General features: G+C 44.5%; 1 protein-coding gene across 1 annotated transcript in view; it reads right to left on the minus strand.

The window, feature by feature from the left end:
• Nucleotides 1-1,089: 1,089 nt before the first annotated feature.
• Nucleotides 1,090-20,496, minus strand: part of Basp1 (brain abundant membrane attached signal protein 1) — a 51,023-nt gene continuing 31,616 nt past the window's right edge. Inside the window, exon 2 of the mRNA XM_021208441.1 lies at nt 1,090-2,534. Within this exon, the coding sequence (XP_021064100.1) occupies nt 1,845-2,525 (681 nt within the window). The 5' untranslated portion in view covers nt 2,526-2,534 and the 3' untranslated portion in view covers nt 1,090-1,844. The remainder of the gene's footprint in view (nt 2,535-20,496) is intronic.

Consider the following 20,496-nt stretch of genomic DNA (forward strand, 5'->3'; position numbering starts at 1 on the left):
TTTGCAGTGGCTAGGTTTCTTTCTTTCTTTCTTTCTTTCTTTCTTTCTTTCTTTCTTTCTTTCTTTCTTTCTTTCTTTCTTTCTTTCTTTTTTAGTGGTTTCCAGTATCGGATTGGAAAGCACCCAAGTTACTCTCTCAGAGACTCGAGAGACAATCACCTCCTTTCTTACCCTCAAGAACTGATGTGCATGCCGAGTCTGTACAAAAGCCACCTTTCTCCAGCCTCTTTCCCCATGTGTGGCACAGGGGGACCCTGAGCACACAGACGGTCACTATTCCAGTAATGGGGTCATCAAGGGGTGACGGCTTAGCGCATCTGCCTGTGGTATACATTGCTAGCTGGCATGTGCACAGACTTCTACATATTTCAGCTATCAAAGGGGATCTTGTCTTACAGATCACAAGTTTATGCTCCCTTGAAGCCAAAGCAAGTGAGCTCTGGGTAAGGTGGAAGCAGTTTTCTCCTGGCTATTATCCCATTCAGGTCCCTCGCCTTCCTCTGGTACCAATTCACCTGCAGGCAAGGCAGGCCTAGATGCTGGGGCTGGCTTCACAATTTATACACATAGGATGTTTCTCAAAGATTATAATATTCTTCCTAGCCTTAGACACAGCTCTTGGTTGTCATTTAATATTTATTCACATTATCCACTCTCTTAAAGCGTTAATAATCACACCCACACCATGGTTGAGTGTGAATCCTTAGACGATTTTTCCTGTTCATCTTAGGGAATAACTGTCTTGGATCCCACTGTTTGGGGTGTTTTGCTTATATTAGTCAAGAACACTTGAGGATCCTAGTCTTACCTCAGTTCAATTGTACTCAGGAAAAAACACATACAGTACCAAAAAGGAGGGGAAAAGAAAGCCAAGAGCCGGTTACTACTTTTTAATTGTTTAACTTTATTACTGTTGCACCATTTATACAATTACATATAATTTCAATGCATCCATTGTACATTTTTTTATTTTTTTATTTATTTTTTTATCCATTTTTCCAATGGGTGGTGTGTTGGTGTCTGAGACACAGATGGAAGAAAACTGGCGCTGCAGTGAACGCAGACTTCTTTTTTTTTTTATTTTTTATATTTTTTATTTTCATTTCCACTGACCAATAAACAGAACTACAGGTGCACCCAACCACGGACATGCATTACTCGTCGTGAGAAATCTAGGTAGGCTAAGTATGATGAGAGAATGTTTGTCACTCCCAAAAATACCTGGAGAGGAAGAATGGAGGGTTGGCATTGAGATACATGTGGACAAGCTAAGTGGGCTCCGTCTGAAAGTTGGCATTCATCCACGAACGTTTAAAAAAAAATACCAAAAAAATTAAGAAAAGGCTGTAAATTAAAAAGGAAACACAGAAAATACTGCTTTCATAAAGATCTGATTGCCTTGGCACTGGCCCTGTGGGCAGAATCAAACGCCTCCCTCCCCAGCTGCATCGCGGGAGAGATGCTGGGGTTTTTAAGGATGGAGCCTAGGGGACAGCGGTTCAGGGTACAGATGATGTACTTTCAGACAATGATCTCGAAAATCCAGGACTGACTGGTCAAGTTGACTGAAGGTATATTAGATATTTCCCCACAAAAATACTATTTGGATTCTCCCCGCCCCCTCCCTCCCCTGATGGGACACATCCTCTTTATTTTTTTTTCTCTTTTCTTTTCTTTCCTTTTGTTTATTTAATCCCTTGGGCAATACATATCCTCACTTCCAATTTGAAACAAGTTAGTATAGGATAGAGAGACAGAGAGAGGACAGAGTGAGAGACAGAGAGAGAGAGCGTGAGAAGACAGGTCGTTTGCGAGTGGCGTCGCTTCTGGCTAGGCTGTCCCGGTTACTCTTTGACGGCCACGCTTTGCTCGGAGCTGGCGGCGGCGGCGGGTGCCTCGGCCTGGGGCTCGGCGGCTGCGGGCGCGGCGGGCGCGGGGGCCTTGGCCGCGGAACTGGGCGCCTCGGAGGCGGCGGGCGTCTCCTTGGACGAGGGCGCGGACTCCGCGCTGCTAGGTTTAGAGTCTGAAGCCGCCGGGGCCGCGTCGCTTTTCGCCTCGGGGCCGGCGGCGGCGGGAGCCTCAGTCTTTTTGGCCTCGCCCTCCTCCGGGGCCGCGCCGTCGGCCGCGCCCGTGCTCTCGGCGCTCGCTTCGCCGGCCTTGGGGGCCTCGCCGCCCGCAGCGGGCCCGGGCGCGGCCGCCTCCTGCTCGGGCGCCGGCGCGGGCTCGGGCTGCTCCTCCGCGGCGCCCTCGCTCTTCTCGGGCTCGGCCTTGGGCGCCTCCTCCTTGGCCGCCGCCGCCTTGTCGGTCTCCTTCTCCTCCGCCTTGGCCTCGCCGTCCGCCGCGTCCTTGGGCTTCTCCTCCGCGCTCTCCTTGACCTCGGTGGCGTCGGCGGCCGCCTGGGGTTCGCTCTCCTTCGGGGTCCCCTCCTCCTCGGTGCCCGCGCCTTCGGCCTTCTTGTCTTTGTCCTTGGCCTTCTCGTCGTTCACATTGTAGCCCTTCTTCTTCTTGCTCAGCTTGCCTCCCATCTTGGAGTTCTGCAAGGAAGCACAGGGGAGACGAAAGGGAGTTAGGGTCAAAGTAGGCAAACTGGATGGAGGGAGGCTGCCTGCCGGGCGGGGAGGGCGTCGAGGATCTCGGGCACAGCGGGAAGCAGCCTGGAGGTCACGGCATTCTACCATAATCGGAAGAAACAAAGAAGAAAGTAAAGCCCCCGCTGCGGAAGCCTGAAGGCCAGCAATGGGGTTGGGGGGGGGGGAGACGACGACAAAGTAATGGTGATCAATGGCCAGCGGCAGCTGCCTATAGGGAGGACAGGCGGTGTGGTATTGGTTTCTTATCCGTCTACTTATATCAAGCATCCAGGAGGCTTGAACACCACAGCACAAAATGGCAGGGACAGCCATTTTAGAACTACAATTTCGCTGATTTTTTTTTTTTTTTAAACAACAAAACCCTGATAATTTACAAATAACTTTTTGGAGGAACTGCTCATCATACATCACACATCTCTCACCCATTCTTTCTGGGAGGACGTTTTCATAGCGTCCGTGTGCCGGTGAGAAATCACTGAAGTGGCGCTTCCTTCAGAAAATTCAATTGTTTTCTATTAATGCAAGACGGCAAAACTTTTCAAGGCTAAGCTTCCACTGGCCCTGTAGCTCCCCACCAGAGGAGCTGGTGAGAAGAGAAGCACTGTGCAGGGCCACAGAACACAGTAGAAGAAACTCCTGGTGAGCTCACCTGGTTCTGCTCCCTCTTGGCAGGGCCCTGAGCTCTCTTCACCCAGCTTACCCCCTCCCCCCATCCATTCAGGAGAAAAAAAAAAGGAGCTTTTTCTTCACTCCACTTTTTGTAATTATGATTCACCGTAGTGAGATAACCCACACTGTTTGAAAGTCAGGTGTGGGAAAGTGTAGTATTCTTCGTCAAAATTCCTCTCACCATTCTATGCTAATTTCCCCGTCTGGGTTACCATTAAGAGCTGGAGGAAGACAGAAAAAAAAAGAAACAAACACAAAGATGACTAAAATACTCTTCCTAGTTTCAAGAAAGGTCTTTATTATGTCATCCAAGGATCGCGCTAACATTTCTTAAATGGGGAAGAAGAAACTTGGAATCCTAACCCACTTCAAACAACTGCTCCTATTTTTGGTAGACCCAAATGTATGTGGTGAAACCACAATTCAAAACATTTTTACCACGAAGCAATAATGAAAACATAAACCTGACTAATAAGTTAAATAGTATAACACCTCCATCAAAGTCTTAGACACTTCTTCAGTGGCTGACGTCACACACAACTTGCAGCCCCTATCCCCCACTTTACGGCTGATGCATTGGGCTGACTTGGGAAACAGAACACCTGACAGGTCTACCTTTAGATTCTTCTCCCAACTCTATTAACAGAAACCCATACACCAACCTAGAAATTACAGCCCAGGAGGCAAAGAGTAAATGTAGTCTCATTGTGAACGAAGAATCGAGTGCTGGGTTCCGACACCCACGGTATGAAATGCTATATAGCAATCCCCAGAGGTTTAAAGTCCTGTTGGTTTACAAACCTAAAATCTAAGTTACTAAAATTGGTTTTCTGAAGCACAATTAAAACCACATTCTATTCTTTGTTTTAAGGCCAGCTAAGATTCTTTTCTTGGTAGAAATCGAATAGACAAAATCAAGTTGTAAGTAAGAGACTGTGTCTCAGTAAGGTCAATTTCTTAAAAAGTCACAAACACCCCTGCTTTCAGCTGATTTACCTGTGTGATATACAGCAGAGTTCTGGGGGGATTTATGAAATGCACTAGAGTACCAGGAGAGCAGTTGTCTGGTTTATCCCAGGAGAATAAGAATGAACCCCTACCCAGTACCCAGAGGGGTAAATTAAAGTTACAAATTAAAATCAACGTATTCAACATATTCAGAACAGTCCTAATCCAGCATGATTTACTTAAAGTATTCAACCTTCTCCAGAGCATCTTACAATGGTGTGCCAGTAGCCACCTCCTTTTATTTAGAGGAAAACTAACTAGCTGAGTTCATGAGTTGCCTATAAAACAAAGGCCAAAGCCCACAAGAAGGTGTTAGTACAAGAATCTCCATCTAGCAGATGAAGGGGGAACTCTACCCATCAAAAAATTGATCTCACAATGTAGCTTCAAGCCTAGGAACCTTCCTGGATTCTGAGGCAGGACCTCCCAGAATGGAGCTCAGCCGGTAGAAAGGATACAGGCTACAAAAGAAACTTTGTAGCCCCTCTCTTTCTGTTTGCTAGTGAAGCGCTTTTATCAGATGCTTAAGCACGCCTTTAATCCCAGCACTCGGAAGACAGAGGCAGGTGAATTTCTGAGTTCCAGGACAGCCTGGTCTACAAAGTGAGTTCCAGGACAGCCAGGGCTATACAGAGAAATCCTGTCTTGAAAAGAAAAAAAGAAAGAAAAGAAAAGGAATGAGAGCTGGCAAGAAATGTGGGCATGGAATTGAATGAATCCGCTCTATAACCTCTGGGGGTTTTGTTTGTTTGTTTGTTTGGTTTGGTTTGGTTTGGTTTGGTTTGGTTTTTCGAGACAGGGTTTCTCTGTATAGCCCTGGCTGTCCTGGAACTCACTTTGTAGACCAGGCTGCTGGCCTCGAACTCAGAAATCCGCCTGCCTCTGCCTCCAGAGTGCTGGGATTAAAGGCGTGCGCCACCACGCCCGGCTATAACCTCTGTTTTTGAAGGAAGTTATTTAATATAGAAAGTTAGAACACTTGAGTTTAGAGGTGCTTGATGGTTGCAGGGACTGCGATCGGACCTACAAGCCACCGCCTGCAATTCTGGCACTGGGAAGTTAGATTAGGATTGTCTTGAGCAAGATAGGTAGACTGACCAGTTCTGGGTGCCATTGAGGAAACCTTCCTGGGAGAATATAGTGGAGAGTAACCCAGGAAGATTCTGGACATTTCCCGTGGGCCACCATACAAATGAGCAAACATTCGTGCACACACATTTGCAAACACGCCATACATGTAGACACGTGAGAATGATGGGGTGAGGGGAGAAACACGCATCTCTAGTCAAGAAGTAATCTATCTTGGGCGTTACTTAAGCCCAATCCAAAGTGACACCCAAAGGGCTAAGCCTGCCTCTGCGTTTCCTCACAACCTAGGATGTCCGCTAGCAATGAGTGGGACCAACAAAAGCACGGGCAGATGCTGAACACGTGGGCTGGAGTTCTGTGTGTTCATGAGGACAGACAGGAGACTTCACCTCTGTTGTCACCTCTGTTCCTGAGGCTTTTGAAGCCATGTACATATGTAGGTCATATTCTACTATCACAGCAACAGAAAAGTCGCTCGGTCTACAACCTTGGCAATTAATCCTTAGCACTTGGGTCTTCTTGAAACAGTCTCTCACGGGCCTGGAACTTGCCAATTTAGCTGGAGTGGTAAATGGAGTCCCCGAAGCCTTCTCTCTCCCCAGTGCTGGCATTACAAGCATGCCACCATGCCTGGCTTTTACCTGGCTTCTGAGATGGAGCTTGGGTCCAAGTAACTGACGCAGTCATCTTCCCAGCCCCCTTTGTGACATATCTAATACCATGTTTCTTTGACATTATCATGCCTGGGAAAGTACATAAAGAAATGTCTTCTGGGCTGGTGAGATGGCTCAGTGGGTAAGAGCACCCGACTGCTCTTCCGAAGTTCCGAAGTTCAAATCCCAGCAACCACATGGTGGCTCATAACCATCCGTAACAAGATCTGACACTCCTCTTCTGGAGTGTCTGAAGACAGCTACAGTGTACTTACATATAATAAATAAATAAACAAACAAACAAATAAATAAATAAATAAATGTTTAGGGAAAAAAAAAAAAAGAAATGTCTTCCTAGCCAGATAGCTCAGGTACAGTGATTTCTTTTTTCTTTTCTTTTCTTTTCTTTTTTTTTTTTCCCTCAATGCAATTGGAAACAGTAACAAATATTCTAAAACGTATGCTTCAGTTCCTCCTCTAAATCATATATGAGGACTCTTGGGGTGACAGGTATATCTTATAGGAAAAAAATTATGTATAACTAGTTTTAATCTCATCGGGAGGAGAAATGTGATCATTTATATTGGCACTACGGCAAACCTTAATGATAAATTGGTTCTTGATCCTGAGAGTTTCAATAGGGAAATTTTATAGCTACAAGAAAAAATTTGAATATTTGCATAAGTATTTATCTTTTATGTTTACTTAAAACGTTGGGAGACTAAAGGTGACAAATAGTTCAGAACTTATAATGAAGGCACTCTCATAGAGACAGTCTGAAATGATTTTGTAAGCCTTTATTGCTTTCTCTCCAGGAAGCCTGCCAGAAACCAGGAATATATATATTCCTTAGCTGTTCATATTACATAAGTTGTGCTTATTTTGTATACAATCCTCAGGACACAGCAGGCCCCAATCAGCTCTGTGTAATTCTCACAGAAGCCCAGAAAGCCTCCCCAGGTCTCACAAACTACAAAACCCAGCTCACCTGGAAGAGACCTCAGCCCACAGTTTTCAGTCTCAAAGTGAGCCGGTCTATCAGTACAGCCAATTCAATTCAGTTCAATTTTACTTTTCCCATCTTGGAAAATAAAGGTAGAAAGGCTAATCTCAAAGAACATTCAGGCTTTAAGGCTTTAAGGCTTGTGACATTCAGTATGAAGTTGGCTAAAAGTGACAAGACTTAGTTGTTGAAAATGATTATGAATCTGAGCAGAACCTCTCTCTTCTGGAGCTCAAGTTCCCTGACCAGCAAAGTGATGATATTAAACGTTTGCTCAATCTTGGCATGAGAGGGGCCGTGTGAATTCTTATTGTACTACATAAAATGCTATTAGGATAAAAGTATAACATTATAAAGTTCTATGTGTCTGCGATCACAAATCTAGGGCCATTTTTCTCCCTTAAAAACTGGACTGACATCACCTGGGGTTGTTATTGTGACAAACTGTCTCTGGCATGGGATCAATATTTGTGACGCTTGTTAAAAACTAGAAATGAGAAAATAGTCATTTGTAGACTATAAAAAAAAAAAAGTTAAAACTTTATGGAACCTGGTCTAAATATTTGCCAAGGGATAGAATGCTTTAGGGAATCTCAATTATATTTCAGAGATATTTTTTTAGCACGGTGCGTCAGTTTATGAGTCAGAACGGGACTTCTGAATACATCATAGATGAAGTCATAACTGTCAGAAAATGCAGGTTTTAGCAGCTTCCCTGGCACATAGCTATCAGTAGGGCTCTAGTTATTTATAAGAGACAGCTGGGTCCCTGCACACTACTTTGGTGTGTCCTTCTCCTACCATCCATGGTCCTGCCCAACAAGATTCACCCTTTGCCAAGGGAAGGGACCTGCCACAGTACATGTCCTTTCTGCTACATGCTGGTCATAGCCTTTGAAAACCACCTTAAATAGAAGGATGGCTAATACAATCCCACAAGTTAAGGTGTCCCTCAGCTTAATGTTATGTGGAAATGTTAAGAAAAGGTAAGTGAGAAGAGGTTTGGGGTCCTAATTTCTATAATACATCTCTCTCTCTCTCTCTCTCTCTCTCTCTCTCTCTCTCTCTCTCTCTCTCTCCCTCTCTCTCTCTCTCTCCTGCTAACCTAATAGAAACAAAGAAATTCAAAACAAGGACAGAACCTACAGAGCTAAGTTAAAACAATTTCCTTTACCCACTCAGCTTCCTATGAGAACCATTTAAATATGTAAGGTCAGTTTTCAACAACCTAAGAGGAACGAAGAAATCCATTTCCTGAATATAAAAAACAAGTCAACTCCCGTGAATGTAGGAACTATCACTCTACAGCCACTTCCTCTCCCATCTCTTCCAGAACTGTCCATAGAGCAGACATTGTGTGCAGAGCCTCAGGAACACGTGACCCATGCAAAGAGAGACCTTCTGTTTTCCCAAGCTGCTTCACGGGACGCTAACTTTGAAAGCTTCCTCACATATAGAAGCATGTTGTTTCGACCAACAGCTTCCTCCCAGGCGATCGCCAGCAGTGAAGAGAATCAGCCCAGCTGACCCCCTTCCTTCTCGGTGCATCTCACGGCTCTTCTGGTCCTAACCAAAGACTCCAGGAACCACAAAGCAACCTAGAGAACTAGGGGGACCATCTCATACATAACCAGGGTGATCCTCTCTGGGTGGGACAGGGGAAGGGGTTGACAGTATCTTGAATTCTATGAAGAGAAGAGGAAAACAAAATGCCTCCAAAGAAATGATAAGATTACAGCACAGACATTTCTGAGAACATTCTCTTTCCTTCCTCCCACAGGCCTAAGGCTTAACACACAAAATTCCTTTGACCTTGGAAGACACTGTCTTCCATTTTGATTCTAACTGAGCTCAGAAGCCTGGGGAATTATTTTCTAAGGGAAAAATATTTAGTTCACTTCTAAATACCCATGGCCTCTCTAATAGATTCGGGAATTGTCTGGAATGGAATTGTCTAAGAAATTCTTATCCACTGAACTTTTTTTTTTAATGAAAGGATATTATTTCTATATTTACTAAAGTAGAATAGACACTGACAGTCGGAAAGGGCAGTGCTTTAGGACCGAGAACACAACTCAAGTGGCACAGAATATTCCGGGACCCGCTGTGTGTGGTGGTAACGTGCCAATCATCCCAGCCCTCGGGATTTAGAATCCAAGGCCAGCCTGGGATGGAGAAGCCCGTGCCTAAGACAAAAAAATGTTTTTTTTTCAAACGTTTTGAAAGGACAACATTTTTGTAAGATTTTGTTGGGCATGTAAAAGCAGAGGATCCTGAAGAGCGGTTGTGGCTTTTAAAGCTACTGGCCTTGCACTGAGAAGAGCAAAGTCATGGGGACCTGAAGTCCTGGTTAGAGCACGGCTCCTCTATTTGCACATGAAAGCCAACAGGGGAGAGTGGGAAAGAGCTGCTCCTTCTGAGAGAAGCCCAGCCTCTAACCCTCCTGATAACCATCTTTGGAGGATGCTCTGCTCCACACCCTATCCTCTCTCATATTTATACCTTACAGACACTAAAGCCACAGATTTATTCATCTTCAGAAGAACAGGAGCAAAAGCATGCAAAAGCATGCAGCGGCAGCAGCGAGTTGAAGCCTTGGCTCCATTTTTAACAAAAGAAAAGGCCACGGTGTTGGGAACCAGGAGATCCAGCAGATTCTTGCCTTCTCTTCTAGTCACCTTGGCCATCGATACATTGCTTTGGTGAATGGGAACTCTGTGACCCAGTTTCAGGAGTAAGGAACAGTGAGTGTACCCTTTCCAATGAGATCCCTCAACCCCTCCCAGTAGTAACCCGCTCAGACCCATGGCGGGCTTATGATCCATCTGGACATTCTTTTGGGTTTCATCAAGAGAACTGCAACAGGACTGAGGGCTCAGCAGCTAAATGCACATCCTGAGCAAGCACGAGGACCTAAGTTCATATCCCCAGATCCCACCTGGAAAGCTGAGAATGGTTATACACGTGACTGGAATCTCTGCTCATCGGGGAGAGAAGCAGGAGGATTTCTGGGGAGTGCTGGGTTCCAGCAAAATTCCAGTGGCAGACCATGTCTCAAGACAATAAAATGAAGAGCGGTGGAGTAATGACATCTTCCACTGATCTCTTTACAGGCACGGGAGTTTGTACACCTGCACAGGAATGAGTGTATACACCAGGTATGTTCTCTCTCTCTCTCTCTCTCTCTCTCTCTCTCTCTCTCTCTCTCTAACATACACACACACACACACACACACACACACACACATACACACACACACACACACATGCATACAAGAGTTTCACGGCTTTACAAACAAAAGACCTACAGTCTTATAACATGTGACACGTCATAGCCCCACGTCCTAGGACAGTGTCTGACCCACACAGAGGCCACCATGGGACTTGTTGTGTGGTTTCCTGATACACTGTGAGTTTCCTGGAGCTGTGGTTCCTATGTGGTTTCTCTGATCTTTGACGAAAGACGCATCCAGTGGTGTGTCCACGTGTCGATGAGGGAGAATGGGAGAACTCTGGGTTAAATCCAGCAGTGAGGAGCAGAAACAGGAGCTGTATTAACTTTAACAAGCCTTCAGCCCTTTGAGAAAGGTCTAAATAACACTATGCAGTGAAGCTTCCTCGAAGGCCCTTGGACTAACTTGGGTCATCCCAGCAGATCCCAACTTGACAGCATGCAAACTGACATCACTTACATGTGGATGCCTTCTGGTGTTTGGATGCTGGGCATGTGGACGAGCAAGATCCGCGTCACTCCCTTTTCACTTTAGCAGAGTTCCTTGGTCCTATTTCCACATCATAGTTTTTGGAGTGGCTGAAGAACAGAAGCCCCAATCGGAACACAGCCATTCTCCAGAAGATGCCCCAAGTGCATGAGGAGGCAAATCCAGGGCATTCGCTAACACTCGCCATGACATGCCCAATTCTATTTCTCATTAGCATGCTTTCTATTAATACGCCATGGGTTAATACAGCTTTGTGACTTAATAAAGCTCGTTGGCATGCATTAACCAGCACACACTAACAGCACAAAGACAAGAAAATGGCTTCAAAACCTCCGTGTGATCCAAAGGCTACTAGGTATGTTCATTGCTTCACAGGCTATCTCCATGTGTGTCTTCTTTATCTGCACGAATAACATCTAAGCACTTCTTACATAAAAAAAAGTGCCAGACACTGCAAAGTTCCTATTTTGAAAATGCAAATTTGGATTAGTTAGCCACTTTAACTAGCATCAGCAGAATAGAGTTCTTAAGTGTGACAGCAGACATTATTATGCAGACAACTCCATATCTGCAGGAACATGCAATGAGAACATACAGCCGCCTGTTCGGAGGAGACCAGAGTGTTATTTCTGGGTTGATTTCAAGATTATCATGTGGTACACACAAGAAGTAATCCTCTGATTGGGTTTCTATCTTACAATCAGTAGAAAATGTGTCCGCCAGGGAAAGCTGCTAGGTACCCTTCTCTCTTGACTAAGTTTAGTATGATAACTTCGGTATGATAACTACATCCTGGGACAAGAAACTGCCAAACTCCATTAACTCAAAGCTGCAAGGCTAAGCAGTTTTTGATACCAGAAAACCAACTACTGACATTTTGGAAAGCAATATAAAGTTACAGTGGGCTCGTGAGTCACATCTGCTTACACATTTATCACAAGTTGGATTTATAACCACACAGAATGGAAGAATCTAAGCTATTTGTCGAAGCTAGGTGGGACTGGGTGTGGTGGTGGTGGTGTAGGCATCCCTATGATTCCTGCGCTGGAGCAGCTGAGGCAGGAGGATTGAAAACTCAAGGACAATCTAGGCTACACAACAAGGATTTCTCTTGCAAACACTATAAACCACACACACACACACACACACACACACACAAACACACACACACACACACACACACACACACACACACACACAAGCTGAAACACGCTGAGTGGGAGTCTCCCTTACCTTAAAGAAAAAAATTAACAGAGAATAAAGAAGCAAAGGGTGTTTTTAGTGAGTATAAATAGAGAAAGTGTCTAAAATAGTTTGTCAGGCCTACTAATTTCTATTTGGAAGAAATGATTGGTTCCTTTATTCTACACGGTCAAAACTTTTATTCCAAAAGAGAGAAACGAGGTAAAGACAATGTAGCCTTTGTATTTGGGGGATTCTTAGCAGTACGTGTTCCCGCACAGTGATTTGCTGTCAAGTTTCTTCAATGCCTGGTAAGAATCTCCGTTATTAAACTTACCGTTTGTCACTGTCTGGTTCAGTCAAAGCTTTTGTTCAGCGATTCTAACATCACCGCCATTTAGGGGCGGCAGAGTTCTCCATGGAGAGAGAGCCACATTAAGAGTTGTCAACCCAGCTTAAGTTCCCAAGGCAAACCTTTAAAATGTCATGAGTAAAAATTGAAAGAAAGCGTTTTTAAGATAATATTTTCCCTTGTCACAATAAAATGGGCTCGGTATTATGAAAACTTATTAGAAGGGATTATTGGAGAGAGAGAGAGAGAGAGAGAGAGAGAAAGAGAGAGGGGGGAGGGAGGGAGGAGGAAGGAAGGGATGGGGGGAAGAAAGAAAAAGACAAAAGGTGTATCCTCACATGCAGATGCATACACTCATGCTCCTATAACCCAAATTTTCCAAATAGTTGACTAAGATGAATTTTGTCTTCAAAAGTTCGGAAATGTACAAAAACACAGAAAGTTTTTCCAGCACAAAGAAAGAACACTGGATCTCCAGTGACCTCCCTGTTCTAACTCACCCATCCCAGGCCAGTCCTACAGATGCATACTCAGAGTATATCTCTAGGGATGAGAGAGAGAGAGAGAGAGAGAGAGAGAGAGAGAGAGAGAGAGAGAGAGAGAGAGAGAAGCATGCAGAAGAACCTGGGGGAATTAGTGTGATCAAAATTCATTTAGAAATATAAACTCCTCAGAGTGGAGGCAGAGCTTTATTTGTAGCACGTGAGTTTGAAACCTGATGGACAGACAGTAAGCAGAAGGGAGTGGATACAGCCTAAGGAGACAATGCATATAAACACCATAAGAGTGAAAAATGAGATGACCACTGAGGTCAGAAGAGATAGGAATGTTTATTGACTAAGTAGAGACATCAAAATTACTTAAATGCATGACTTATTTTCCCTAAGATAATTTTAATGGTTGATCTCTATATACATCAACATATTAACTGTCCTCCTACAAGGAAAAAATTATTACTAGTCCCCCGCTTCCCATGAGAAAACTGGGGATTATAGGAGGTTAATAACTCCCTCAGCCAGCAAACAACTAATGTTTTGTAAAGCCACAACTTGGCTCACCAGTGCAGCTCCTTACCCAAAGGAAAAGCAGCCTGGAAGGGTAGGGCAAGTACCCTTGAAGGATAAATAAGCTTTCAACTGGAAAACCATGAGAAAATGCGAAGTGTTAGCGTCCCTGGGAACAAACAGGAAGTGCTCCTGGAAAACTATCAGAAAATCCTTTGAAATCCATTCATGAAATAGCCAAGGACAGGCTTTTCCCAGGAATGGGAAACTGTGGACCAGAAAGATACAGGTTGCCTAATGAAAAAAAAAAAAAAAAAAAAATACCTAGGTTGCCACAGAGGTGTCATCTGTCTTAGAAAACTAAGGCATAGATGGCTCAAGTATCAAGAAGAGAGTTTTAGGAAGTATCTCCGTGAAGTCAGATGCTACTTCAAGAAGGACACGATCAGATTATTCAGTTTGACCAGGGCAGGGATCTGTGGTCTCCTGCCCCTTCCATGACCTTGCTACTGGAAGGGAAACGCTTGCCTCTTGGGAAGGCCCAAATAATATCTGAGCTGCTTGTGAGGGCTCGCCTCAGTCAACACCAAGAGTCTGGGCAGAGTGATTCCAGGAATCCAGAGTATTGCCAAGGCTGATTTCTGTATTGCAACAGAAATTTGGAGGGAATGAAAATTTACACGGGAATGTGGGGTGAAGCAAAGAACAAAGAAACTAGAGCGGGAGGATGAAAAGGTATTCATGGAGGAAGGTTCTAGAAGATTCAAGATGTGGGTCTAAACTAAGCTTGTTAAAGACAGACTTGCTCTTCAGAAGAGGAAGAGAAGAAAGGCTTCTTGCTTCTCTAAGGGTTGTTTCCCTGCTCAGCACTGCTCTCTTTCAGATGAGTGGGTGAGATATGAACTATTGAGATATGAGTGGTGAGATATGAACTATTGCAAGCAAAGGCTTCTCCATCAGGTCTTTGAGTAGTTCTGTTGGCTCATAAGTCAACAGAGTCAGACAGAGAGGCAGAGAGACCAGCATGCATGCAGAGGAACCTGGGGAAATCAGTATGATCAAAATTCATTCCAGGAATAAACACTCCTCAGAGTGGGGAAGGAGCTCTATTTAAAGCACATGAGTCTGAAACCTGGTAGAAGGTGAGCAGTAAGCCATCAGAGTTTTAGGGTTCCATTTGGCCAGTCCTCTATCCTCTTTGGCTCCTTCACACTCCACACAGAATTTGTTAAGTACTGGATGCAACGGGGAGGACATTTCACCAGCTGAAAGTCTGTATAACTGACCTAGTGACCGACAGACCATTACACTTGAGGAGGTCTTGTTGTGACACAGTGGCCCATGTAGCTGTAAACAGACTCTTGGCGTTCCCTCCTGGTTTCATGGACTTCTAAGATACAGACACACCAAGCAATGACTGATATATATATTCTCAACTAGGACCAAAAGGGCCTTATTCATTCGAACCCCTATTCTCCTTTATTACAAAACCTGATTCGGGCCTTGAAAAGCTTCCCCTGTAGTCATTTGTCATCTGATTGCTCATTCCCTTTATATTCTGTTATACTGTGTTGAAAGTATTAGCAGTCAAATGGACCCGAGTAATGACCTAAAGCTTTCTTTCAATATTTATTCAAATATATCTGATGTCTGTAGAACAAAGGATTTGTTTCGTGTTTGTTCTATGGTAGTTACTGTTCAATGGGAACTTGATAAATACTATAAAGTCACTGTACATAGGAACACGAAACTCTGGCTATAAAATTCTAAGATGAAAAGAATTAATACAACAATGTTTACCGACTAAATTCTGTAAGTCCTTCTTTCCCATAGTGGTAGAAAAAAAAAAGAATAAGTGTGCTAAGCTACACTTGAGATTTCCATTCCAGTAAATGAAACATGACTAAGTCCCTTGGCATCAGACTGTCACCGTGATCCATGGTGACATTAACAGTAAGCATACAGACATGCTACAGATGATAATGTCATGATTTCCCCCACTCTAAGTAACTGTGCGCACAATAGACAGGTCAATTTTCAAACTGTACCTCCTCTAACTGATCCTACAAGTCTTTACCCATAAAAGCCTGAGCTGATTATTGTGCTGTTGCTATGAACCTGACAGGTGAGGCTTCTCTTGGAATGCAAAGGTTGCCTGGCTGCAGACACTGTGAAGAGCCCCCAGGAATACATCCTGCCACAGGCGGCGAGCACTCATGAATTATGCATTTTCATCCACCTTGGGATTTGCTTTTAGAGTCCATCGTGGCCTCTCGTTGTTATTTATTTGCACTTAAAGAGTGGTCCTTTCAAAAGAAAGCACTGGCGGCAGCGTCCTCACAGAGGATTCTCCATGAATCACCTGCGTTTTCCCGTCAATACGGTAAGTGAACCGCAACCAACTACCTCAGGAAATGAAAGCTGCTGAGATCAATTCTAAACCACATTTCCCTTCCAAAGACTCGGGAAAGCAATACACGTCTATTACCACAACTAATTTAGAACTCTTAATGAGAATCCAAAATAAAGTATGGGGGGGGGAATAACTGATAGCAGCTGAGGTATTTTTGCTGTTTATTAGTGTACCAGACAGGGCGAGATGGGCTTCAAGCCATGACAGCTTCTCTTTCTCGTAGCTGCCCGACAAAGAAAGAAGGTCTGCACACACTAGGAATAGCTACCGCTTATTTCCAGTCATGCCTAACCCCAAATATAAACAGATGAGTCACACATTTTATGACGGCCTAAACTTGCACTAGGTTTTTATTTTAATGTATTCTTTTTTTTTTTCTCCAATCAACAAGTATAGTATGTCCAGCCTTAAAACCACTTTTTCTAGTTTTAATCACTGTCACAAAAAAAGAACAACCCAGAACATTCTAGAACCCTTTATACCTATCCTTAGTCAACTAAACAAAGAATATGTTTTTCCTTCATGTCTTGCTTAACACAAAGAAGGGCTCAATGAACATTTCCTATGTTGATAAAGGAATGAAAAGTCACTAGGCAAATAGTACATGGTAGGTCTTCATTTAGGAGACTGCACAGCCGAGTCCAGACGACACAGTGCAAGATCAGTGCCCTGGTCACTGGGGTCCTCCTGATGCCACCCCAGGATTTCTCCCTCAGAGAGCCCATTCTCCTCCAGTTTCACCTTCTCCATGTCTTCAAGCTACCTAATGAGACACCACTCAAGGAAGAAATGTTCCAGTGTGCTGCGAGATTTCAGCAGAAATGACGATATTGCTTCTCACCCAGGAAATCCCAAGGGAGATCCTTTGGGCCCGAGCACAGCACCTATGAGACACCCAGTACCACTTTCTACTGTGATGAATGGGAATGGATTCTAACCTGGGTTCAACATAACTCAGAGCATCCCCTTCGAACTCTCTTGCTTTGCCAAACACTTCAGCACAGGAAGTGGCCGACAATGCTGAAACTGACGTGTGTACCACAATCACTGAAGAGCCTGTGAAATCAAAGGCAGGTGGTGGCTTCACAGGGACTTCACGGGAGATTAACTGGATGGCCTGGACTAGCTCCTAAGAATCTATGGCTTCTTCATCAGTCTACCACATAGAAACCTAGCACATGCTCAAGGGTACACACTGAACAGGCCACACGTGACGTGTAAGAGGCCTAAGACTTTTATGTCAACTCTACTTCCTGAAGCATGAGAAGGGAACGAGTTAGACTGCTGGTGGCCGGAAAGAAAATTAAAGTAAATAAGGACAGCAGAAAGCCAGGCTATGTAGCCTTGTCGAGCTTGAAAAAATGATGAGGTTACATAGAATGTAGTGCTCTTGGTCCTAGTGAGACACCATCGGTTCGCAGGACAGACTCCCTCTATACTGCCTTTGAGTTCTCTTGGCAAACTGAGCTACACAGTACCGTTACTAGTCCAAAACTTCGCCAGCAGCCAACACCCCCATCCCCTGCTCACCTCAAACTCCTCAGTGAGTGCCACAGAGGGAACAAGACACAGAAGCCTTTGTTCCTGCCAATGGTGCAGAGAGACCCCTGCACCCTCGCACCAGGATTTAGGCAGGCTCTTGCCAGCCCCCAACCCCCAGCGACTTTCTCCTTAATGACTTTCTCCTTAATCACGGACAGGTGCTATTTGGTTTTGAATGCTCTTTCATTACATAAGGCAAGGTTTGGATTGTTGTTCAAGATCTGCAGCCTAGGCTAGGAGACAATACTGTTCTCAGAGGCATCTACTTTATGTAATTAGAGGTCATGTTTCAGAAAACGGGTTTTTCTCTTTGGGTTCAAATAGAACCTTAATGGCTTGAACTCTGACCCAGTCTACTCAGTAGAGAGAAAAAAAAAAGGTGTGTGGGGTTTGACATCAGCAGATCTCAATGAGCTATAGCACCCAGGGCAGGGAAGCCAACCTCTGCAAAGCCAAGCTTGCCTGAAGAAGAGGAGGGTCAGCAGGTCATTACTGCATTCTCTGCAGGAAAGGGAAGGAAATCATCTCTTGACCCACACAGTAGGTCTCCACTCCATTTTTTGTTTACACTCCCCTACCTGAAACAAAAGTCCCTACTGTATTTACATGTAACAGAGTCAACCTGAAACTCAAGTTACCCTGAAAACCCAGCATGAAAGAGCGACCAGACAATTGCCACGTCCACCAGGGAGAAAACAAGAGAACATTGACTCGATTATCACAAATGAATCAGCTTCCTTAATGCTATCTATGATCCTAGGTCAGACGTGGCAAAAAATGCGGTCTACTGTGTACGCTAGGATTCCAAGGGCAGGTAATGTAAATAAATCTTACAATGATAAAACCAGACAGTCTACACCAGTAAAGAATGAATAAAACCCAGAACACCAAATGACTGAGTCCAGCAGACTTAGGAATTAGCAAGAGCAGACATTCCATTTAATCTACCCTCAGACATCAGCGTGCTTTCCCAAGAGTTCTCCATCTCTCTCACTTCAGGCTAGAAGATTAGGAGGCTGTGGCAAAAAGCATGGCACTAAACACCGTCTTCCCTTCTGCTCAGTTCACCGGCTTGAGGCTGAGTCACAGTCTTCAAATCAAACTATTCTTTTCCACAAGAATATTTCATTTTCCATCCAAGGATGTAAAGCCATATGTTCAAGCACGACGTTTGAAAAGAACTAACAGAACCCTGTCATCAACCTGGGCACAGAATCCAGGACAAATCTCAGGCATCGGCATTTTGCTCTTATAGCTTTAGAGAAAGCAAGTGAAGCAACTGAGCTTGAACGTTGGTGTTCAACCTCCTGGATCCTAAATGTCAATATTGTTAGCATTCTGTCTAAACTCCACCCTACAGTGACCTGGCAACAGTCAGGTTGGCCTGGCCCACTATAAAAGGGGCTGCTTGCCCCCTTCTCCCTCTCTTGCCTCTCGATCTTGTTCCCCCTCTCTTCCCCTCCCCTTCCCCTTCTCTCCACGTGCTCATGGCCATGGCCAGTCACTACTCTTCTCTTCTCTTCTCTTCTCTTCTCTTCTCTTCTCTTCTCTTCTCTTCTCTTCTCTTCTCTTCTCTTCTCTTCTCTTCCCTTCCCTTCCCTTCCCTTCCCTTCCCACTACCCTCTTAACTCCCCTCCCCATGCTCTGAATAAACTCTATTCTATACTATACCTTCCTGTGGCTGGTCCCTCAGGGAGAAGGGATGCCTTGGCATGGGCCCAATGAGACACCCCCTTCCCCCACACCTCACCACACCCCCATAGAACATATTCTTAGACCTCTTTATCTTTTTATAAACACATCAAATACAGCATGGACTCACCACAGCCATGACACTGTTCAGGTTGGCTCGGCCACTTTGAACTGCCCAGGGTTGGTTACTGCGACTGCAGTATACATGTCTAGAATTGCACCTCTTAGCTCTATAACTTGGTCTTCATAAAACTGTGTAGGCCTAATGAGAGTGCCTAACAGGCTCAAATCCACCTACTGACGTGTTTCAGAAATGATGCAAACATCTTGACTCTGTGCTACCCATCTGTTACCCACTGGAAAACAATATTAACTCTGACGTCCCCCAGACACTTATTGCCTAGGTCACAGAAAAAAAAACTTCCTTTTGAAAGGGGCAAAGGGAACCCCACAAATGTCATCCTAAGGGTTAAAGTCGGGTAAAGATACGTAAGCAATTTTAACAAATCAACTATGGGTAGAAAATTGAATTATTTTTGTAAGACCTAGAGCAGAAAAATACATAGCAAAGGTTTCTCCATTCTCTCTTTAAAATGATGAGATATGGACCAAGGCGTGAGCTGCTAAGAAATGGGGTAAAAAAGGGTGAAGTGGAAAGACACCAGACAAAGGAGAAATAATTAAATCTCAGATGTCAGCAACAGTGCGTCTGCAGATTCATTTGATCAGGCATACATTTTTTTTTCCTAATAATTGGATAAACTAGTCCTATCCCAGGCACTCGACCGTATCTACTACATGTGGCTGTAGCACACAACCAGTCTTGCATGCTTACAACTTCTTCCTACCGCATTGTACTGCCATGGGCTGGGGGGACACAAATTAAACTTCCTGATTGGCCCAGGGCAGCCAATGAAGGGCAAGAGAGTAGACAGAGAGCAGCCACAGACTGACACAGGGACCGGAGATTTCATCCATCTCTCAGGTGCTGAGGTAAGCACAGACAGGGGCTTGAAAGGGGCTCTAATCTAGGACTCACATCCCTGGTTGAAGGGGGAGACCCTAGCGAACCTCTTGTAGCATTAAGTGGGTAGAATGTTGTACTGCCATGAACATGAGGCTGAGAGGACCTAAAATAGATTCGGTTGAACCAAATCCCTTAGAACAGAAGCCCCAGCTCTTTGTGATCCAGAGTCTGTCCTCACATCTCTTCTGTACACACAGGGTCTCCTCTACAAAACAACTCAGCTTCTTCACCTCAGAAACCCATGGGTCAAAGACACATATATAAGCAACGTGGAGTTTCTGTTTGACTGTGTTACATGTGAACACAACAGAGACTGTTTCTGCTAAAAGGATATAAACAAGAATTGGCTGAAGACCTACTCTGTGTGTGTATGTGTGTGTGTGTCAAGAACTGATTTCCTTCCCTTTCCTGCAGACGTCTACTTGTAGGACCTGCCTACATATTTTGGAAATGGATTTAACAGCATTGCTGCTTAGAATATATTATTATAAAAGGCAGAGGCAGGAAGACCCAATCTACATCTTCAATGAGCTGAAACAACCAAGAAGA

This window comes from Mus pahari, chromosome 11 (genome assembly GCF_900095145.1).
Source record: "Mus pahari chromosome 11, PAHARI_EIJ_v1.1, whole genome shotgun sequence".
Lineage (NCBI taxonomy): Eukaryota > Metazoa > Chordata > Mammalia > Rodentia > Muridae > Mus > Mus pahari.